General features: G+C 35.8%; 1 protein-coding gene across 5 annotated transcripts; it reads right to left on the bottom strand.

Moving 5' to 3' along the window:
- Positions 1-4,918: 4,918 nt before the first annotated feature.
- On the bottom strand, positions 4,919-7,456 carry LOC131618945 (sulfate transporter 3.1-like). Of its 5 annotated transcripts, none has more exons than XM_058890101.1 (7): positions 7,190-7,456; positions 6,740-6,898; positions 6,526-6,658; positions 6,067-6,353; positions 5,784-5,974; positions 5,460-5,713; positions 4,919-5,369 (listed from the first exon to the last, which is right to left on the bottom strand). In XM_058890101.1, the coding sequence occupies exons 3-6, from the start codon at positions 6,572-6,574 to the stop codon at positions 5,605-5,607; spliced, it is 636 nt and encodes a 211-aa protein (XP_058746084.1). In that variant the 5' UTR covers positions 6,575-6,658; positions 6,740-6,898; positions 7,190-7,456; the 3' UTR covers positions 4,919-5,369; positions 5,460-5,604. The 5 variants fall into 5 exon arrangements, with proteins under 5 accessions (XP_058746084.1, XP_058746089.1, XP_058746092.1 ...); XM_058890106.1 differs by having other exon boundaries at positions 6,740-6,895; XM_058890109.1 differs by having other exon boundaries at positions 6,740-6,892.

Here is a 7,456-nt window from a genome sequence, read left to right as displayed (position 1 = left end):
TTAACCATTCTTTAAATCAATTGAACCTTCTTCCTTATTTCTTGTTTTCCAGCTTATTTCCCAAAAAAAACTTCATTGAACAAATTGATATATATATACTAGGTAAGAGAAATCAAATAACAAAAATTAAATAAAATAATGAAGTTTTTAGGGTGAAAGGGTTGAACACTCAGATAAAAGAGATGAAGATATTGCAAGAAAAGAGATCAACATATTTGAAAATAAAATAGGAGCACTACGGTTGTACATCAATTCAACAATACCTGTTTTTAGGTGAAAGGGTTGAAGACTCGGATAAAAGAGATGAAGATATTGCAAAATTAGATATTGCAAAAAAAAGCCGAAAAAATGAAAGAAGTGAAATAATGAAGTTTCTACCTGGAGCTCTTTTTTTAACACACTTAAACTTCCTATACATTTTTTCTTTCGGTAATATTTCTTTTAAAAAAATAAATTGAAATACATATGTATTTTTCTTTTAATAATAGTGCTATCCTTTCTGTTTATTTATCTAATTGTGCCACGTACCATATTTATGTTGTTTATGGAATTTTTCCATTCATGTGTTATATTAATATAATAATATAATTACTAAACTATTTTAACAAATAAACATCCTTGTATTAAAAGAATATATGCATCCAAATAAATGAGTTAATACATATTAATTGAAATATCATTCTCATTTTTAGAGCTGTCAAAATAGGCTAGCCAGTATGAGTCGGTTCACGAGGCTTAAAAAATCATATGGCTTAGACTTTAAAATTAGGGGAATTCTTATTCCACCCTATTCTTTTTCAATACACCACGTGAAATTCCAAAAATGTCCCTCAAAATTGAAAGTATATTTCCGGTGCACACCATAATTGACATTAACGTTGGAACTAACGGGAAATATAACTACGGTATGGAACCACAAGTATATTTCTGGTTTGTGGGACTTCTAAAAGGCGCACTGACTCTTCCCCTCCCAATACAATTTCAAAAACAAAAACAAAACACATTCACTCTATCAAAACTCTCTAAATATCATTTTCACCGAATCAACCACATTTACAACCGAAGTCGTTCTAAGGCATCAAGCATCGGTGTATCAAGCATCCAACAACAATCAAACAACAAAAAACAACAACAATCAATAAGTAAGTTGATTTTGAAATTTTTAGAGTTTATGTAAAATCCACTTAAATATGTGTTTTAGGTATGATATTAGGTACTTGTGGATTGTTTTGAACATTATAAATCATTTCTAAGGTGTTAAGCATGTCTTTTAAATGATCAAGGGCTATTTATTTGATTTCTTTTATGGGAGTGGGGTGTCATTACCGCACCTCTGAAATTGCAGCAGAAAGTGGAAATATACTTCTAGTTTTCATCAAGAACAAAACCACAAGTATATTTCTGGGTTTTTTTCCTTATGTGCTTTCAAGTTTGTTTTCAACATTGGTCCTTAAGTTAACATTCTTTTCATGTTTCTATAGGAGCAATGACTAACAGAGCATCTCGATTGAGACACGGCAGGGTAGCACAACAAGCAGCTGTGTAGAGCGAAAGGAGTTAGAAAATCCAGGCTCCTCCTGCATTTGGATAGGTCGTACCGGATGCACCAGCTCCATCTTCTGGTGTTCCTCCTGCTACTCCCACTACTTCGGCCTCCCGCAGCAAATGAGATTCTCCAGTCCATCCTTCTCCACTCCGTCGTCTCGCAGACGCGCCTCTCCACCTACAGCATTTGAGGCAGGAGAGACCTCAGGTTCTCAGGCGACACCAGAGGTACCAGAGGCCCACTCTCATCCTCAGTCAGAGCCTTCATCCCAGCTTCCATCCCAGCCCGGGACGACACCAGAGGCGGCTTCGTGCACAGCCTGCACCTGTATCACGAGCACCTGAACAGCCTGCGGCGCCTCATAGTTTTAGAGGAGGATCGTCCGATTTATTCCTTCTTCCTCTTCCCTCTATAGAGCCATGGATTGATGAGCTTTTATAGCCTAGAAGGTTGAAATATTTGGCCCAGTATGGATACATCGTGTTCAACAGGGGTATGATTAACGTGTTCGTCAAGAGGTGGCACCATGAGACATTGTCAATTCACATACCACGTGGTGAGATGACGATCACATTCGACGATGTCGCATGTCTGCTGCATCTTCTGATAAGAGGGAGATTCTTAGATCATTAGAGGATCGGTAAGGAGGAGGTGTTGGATTTGTTGGTTAATATGTTGGGAGTTACCCTTGAGAGTGACTTGGAGGAGATTGGTAAAACCCGAGGTAGTCACGTTAGGTACAATTATTTGGCCTAAGTGTTAGAGGAGGAGGTACAACGTGCACGAGATGCCGATGATGGTGCCGAGCAAGTTACCATGCACATGAGGTATGCTATGCGAGCATACCTTTTGTTTCTTGTTGGTGTAACGTCCCGAATTTAATTAATTGCTTAATTAAATTAATTAAGGGTTTATTTGTTGGAAATAGTCGAAGTTGGGAATTACCGGTATTATTCTAAAGGCGTAATTGGATTGATATGTTGATTAGAGTTGTTAAGTGGATGGTCGAATTAGTCAGAGAATTAATATTTGAAATAATATTAGTTTTATGAGAATATTATTTTATTTAGTTGGATTTAGTTGTTGTGTGTTAAATAGCATATAAGGAGGTGTAGATAATAGACCCATTAAGAGTATTATTTTTTGGTGGTTGGAATTAAAAAGAAAAGAGGAAATAGGTTTTTGTACTATACGTAGTGAAAAAGAGGAACAAGGGTTTGTAGAGAAGAATAATACGGAAGTTGTAGAGCACGAAAATTGGAAGCTGCGGCAAAGCGGATTCGACCAGAAAATCATGGAAAGACCTTCATTCCGAGGTAAGGGTGGGGTTCAATCTCTATAACCATGTATATGACGAACCATAGGTGGGATTGGGTTGTACAAATTTATGCCATGAATTTTTTGCTAGTTTTGTAATGTCTGATGTTGTGATAAACTGTTGATCGTGTAAATTGTTGGTTCTGTCAAGGAATTAAATTGTCTGTTTTCTGTGTTGAATTTATGTTACTGTAATCGGTGGAAATTGACACTGAAATTCAATGTTGTTAATGTAGATTGAATTGATAATTAGAAACCGTGATTGTTGTTGTGCTGGTTTTGTGGATCGATGTAATAAAAAACTTCAGGATCGGTGTGGTTGTGGTGTTTCTGGGCACACAAACAAGTGAAGAAGAAAAGTAAGGGGCGGAGGCCCCATAAGAGTGGGGTGGGCGCCCCAACTTGTAGGAAAAAAAGATTTTTAGGGGCGGGTTCCACATCACTAAGGGTGGGGGCCCCTTACCTCAATATGTGGGGGCCACGTTGTTTTTCATGGTTATGTTAATTAGTTCTCCATTAATTTTAATTCCAATTCTTTTAGTAATTAATATATATTATCTAGTAGCAATATATTGTTTAGTAAAGTAATATAATTTGATTAGTTGAAGGATAATAATGACTGGATAATAAACATGATAAATCAGGATGTGCAGTAGAAGCAATATGTTAGTAGATTCAGCTGAAAACCGTAGTTTTAATGAAATCGATAGGAATTGGTATTTTAGTAGAATCAAATTAGTAGTTATGTGCAGGCTGAAATAATTATTAGCAAGGCTCTTAGTAATTAATCTGCAGAGCCAGTCAAATAGCAGAGTAGGATAAAGTTGTGGTGGCATTATTAAAGTAGTAGTATGGCAGTTGACGAGTAGCAGTATTAATGAGTAAATAACAAGGGAATTAAATAACAGAGATATTTTGGTAATAATTTCAGGATCAGTGGTTGATTGGAGTACTGATAGCAGTAAATGTTGGAACAATATAATAGCAGAATTTAGCGGGAATTGATATGTTAGCAAACTGGAATAATTATCTAGCAGTAATTAATTTAGAAGTAATCTAGTTGTTATAGCAGGAACATTAAATCGGTAAGTTAATTAACAGAAGCTCTGTCAGTAAGTAGCGGTGATAACAGTTAATGGAAACAGTGCCGAATAGCCGAATTAGCCAAATTAATCGGTATAATTAGTTGTCCGGAATTAGTTGAAAATTGTCGAAGTAGTTCGTATGTATTTATAGATATTTTTGGTTAGTTTGTTTGGTTGGAATTATGTCGAATAAGTTGATTTGCAGGTACAGTTGAATAAGTTGTCTTGTCCCGGTTTTTGGGCATTATTGAGCTGCAGGTCTTATGACCAATGTTGATTGAATTGAGTTGTATGTTATAAGTTTTCATAAGTTTATCAAGTTGTAGGCATATGGCCAGTGTTGAAGAGACGTTGAGTACCTTTGTTTATTGGTACAGTGTTGATGTAGGTCTATGCCTTGCAATGATTGTTGTTGTTGTATGTGATTGTTGTTGTTGTATGTGATTTCTAAGTTGAAATTTGTTTTAATTGAAATATGTAATTGAATAAAGTTGTAAATAATTATAAGTTGTTACATACTGTTATGCTTAGCAAGAAAATGTCATTGGCATTAGCAAGAAAACCATCACGCTCTCCAATTCCGACAGCTATTGTATCGCGCAAACCCTGAATACCCTGATGTGGAAAAAAGAACAATTTCAAGGCTCATCCAGTGTCCAGTGAAGGGGTGATAATCAAATAAACCAAATTAGACAACCCCATAAATACCTGACTATGATTATAAGCACTAGTTGCTCTCCCAGCAATCTGATCCACAATCTGCCAAGCTCTATTGAGTCAGCACTGCGTAGAGAAGCTCCTTAATCCTTTTATGTTCTTCTTCATCACCCAAGCTAAGTGTTTTGTATCTTCTACACTCTTCTTATATCGCGGGATACTACATTTATAATTCATACTTAATGCTAACTTATTCGAAAATAAAATACAATTATAAGAATAAGTATGTATCTTCCAAGAGAGACTTAGTGAATTGTTATAACGTCTAACGACATTTTCAATTTCATAACAACTACTTTCCATTTAAAACATATTATATGGATACATAAATATTCAACAGCCTATGTTGGAAACATTCTTCCAACTCAAGATGCAAATTTGAGAAACTTATTAATTTATAATACTCTAGCACTCTCTATGCCTCACTATATATTTTGTAGCATGATTCAGAAACTAACATGCCACATATAGTAGCAATTAGTAGCTAAGATAAACTCTATAATAAACAATGCTTCTTCTCACACACTATTCAAACCTTCTGATTCATCTTTAGGGTTAGCCTTTTGTGTATGAAGCATGAAGCTACTGCATACTCCAACAGCCTCTTCAACTGTCACATAAACCCATTTATGTCCTATTTCATCTAGGAACTTTGATTTGTTCAGCTTCTTTGTCACCTCGCTTCCGGGATTGACCAAAACGAGCTAAACACATAGGAAAAGAAGTGTACAAAAATTTGATTAATACTCGCTCGATATTATAAAGGGACAAATATTTGATATTAAAATAATTACTTGTAGTCCTTTTCTATCGAGGGTCTTCTTGAACTCTTCAAGCATGCTTATTCCACTTGTATCAATGTTCGCAACAGTTGTGAATCAAAATAAACTTCAAGTTAAACTCAAAATCTTTTAACCAGATTGTTAATTAATCTCTTAATCACTTTTTAATCACGATTTTACCTGTCATATCCACTATAACGTACTGCAAACTAGTACTTCCCGCACCTTTGAATTTCTCTTCCTCTTCATCAATCCACCTTGTAATCCTATAAACAAAACTTTCTAGTAAATTTCCAATTATATTATTTTTCATCATATACCTAATTAGTGTCTCACCTCTCTCTTAAATAGCTTGCATTCGCAAAGTAAATCGGCGCATCAATTTCAAGAATTAGTATTCCATGAACATGATGTGCATTTGAATAATGTTCTACATTTATGTATGCTGATGAATTTGGAATGTTTCCTAACACAAATGTTCTAGGCCTTGCCACAAATAAAAGTACTCTAAGTATAGATAATGTAACCTGCATATCCATAAAAAAAGCATATATTAATTTCAATAATAGAAATTCATATCAAAACAGAAAAGAAAAAAAAAGAGTTTAGTGATACATACTGCTAGTACTAAGCCAATTTCGACATTGCCAAAGAAAACTCCAACATATGCACTGAAACATACTAGAAAATCAAATTTATCGATTTTCCACAAATGGATTGCGGCTTGATAATCTATGAGTCCAAGAATTGCAGATACGATTATGGCGGATAACACCACTAGAGGAGTGTAATGGAACAAAGGTGTTAGGAATAATAATGTCAACATCACTGCTATTGACATTACAATGTTTGATGCTGCAGTTTTGCAACCATCATTGTAATTCACAGCGAAACGCGAAAACGGGCCTGTTGTGGGGTAGCAAGAGGTTAGTGAACCAAAAATATTCATGGTACCAATAGCTATCATTTCTTTATTGCCATCAATATGGTAACTCTTTGATGTAGAACATTAAAGAGGAAAACTGGTAGATTTTATAAACAAAAAACTACGCATTTTAGTCAATGAAACTAGACTTACGTAGAGACTGCCAAAATATGAAAATCGGACAGAGGATTCCATGCAACATAGCTCACAACTTCGCCAACCTCCCACCGTCTCAAATATTGGCCTGTTTCAACTTCCCAGACACAGACTGTTCCATCACTTGAACTTATGCCAACATCGAGAAAGCGAGGATACACACATCAATCATCTTATAATCGAAACTAAAATAGGTTACCAACATCCATACCTGTATTAATAACTCCATGGATACTTCAATGTGATGTTTCATGCTCTTTCAGGCTGCGATATTTTTTCTAAGGAATAATGATAGAAGATTTATTGTTGCATCTTTGTACAGTAGCGAGAGCCGCAACCAGAAAGCGAGAACTAGCCATAGTTCCTGCTACTATTAAAAAAATGGAACCGACCAAATATGTATCAAATATCATTCCAAATGAAACTGATATGAGTATGAAAAAACAAAAGTCAAACTGAAACAAAACAAAAATTAAAAGAACTTGGTTGAGACTTTTCATCAAACACCTTGTGTGCAAGATGAAAAACTCTTTACTTTGAAAGCAATTAGTAGCAAGGACAGAGCACCAATCAACAATAATACCAACACAACAACAACTCTGCAACACAGAATCGAACAGAAGAGAAGAAGAGGGAAACTCTCAAGAAAATGAGAACTCACCAAAACACGCGAGAACAACCGGAAACGTTGCTACTGTGAGTCCACCATGCCAAGATCCACGCGTCTCTTTGTCTCGACAATTGTTCCTCTACCAATCGAGCACGCCGCCGGACACGCTTCCCCGACCAGAATTACGTCACCACTGCATTTTGGGGATAAAGAGAATCTGAAGGGTTTTGGGTGGAGGCGATTGAGTTTGAGAGGGAGGGTGAAGGTGGAAGATAGGGTTTTGGTTTTAGGAGATAAGAGGGATGTGGTATTTACCTT

Source organism: Vicia villosa, linkage group LG1 (genome assembly GCF_029867415.1).
Source record: "Vicia villosa cultivar HV-30 ecotype Madison, WI linkage group LG1, Vvil1.0, whole genome shotgun sequence".
Taxonomy (NCBI): Eukaryota; Viridiplantae; Streptophyta; class Magnoliopsida; order Fabales; family Fabaceae; genus Vicia; species Vicia villosa.
Note: the sequence above shows the minus strand (reverse complement) of the source record. Positions and strands in the feature narration are given on the sequence as shown.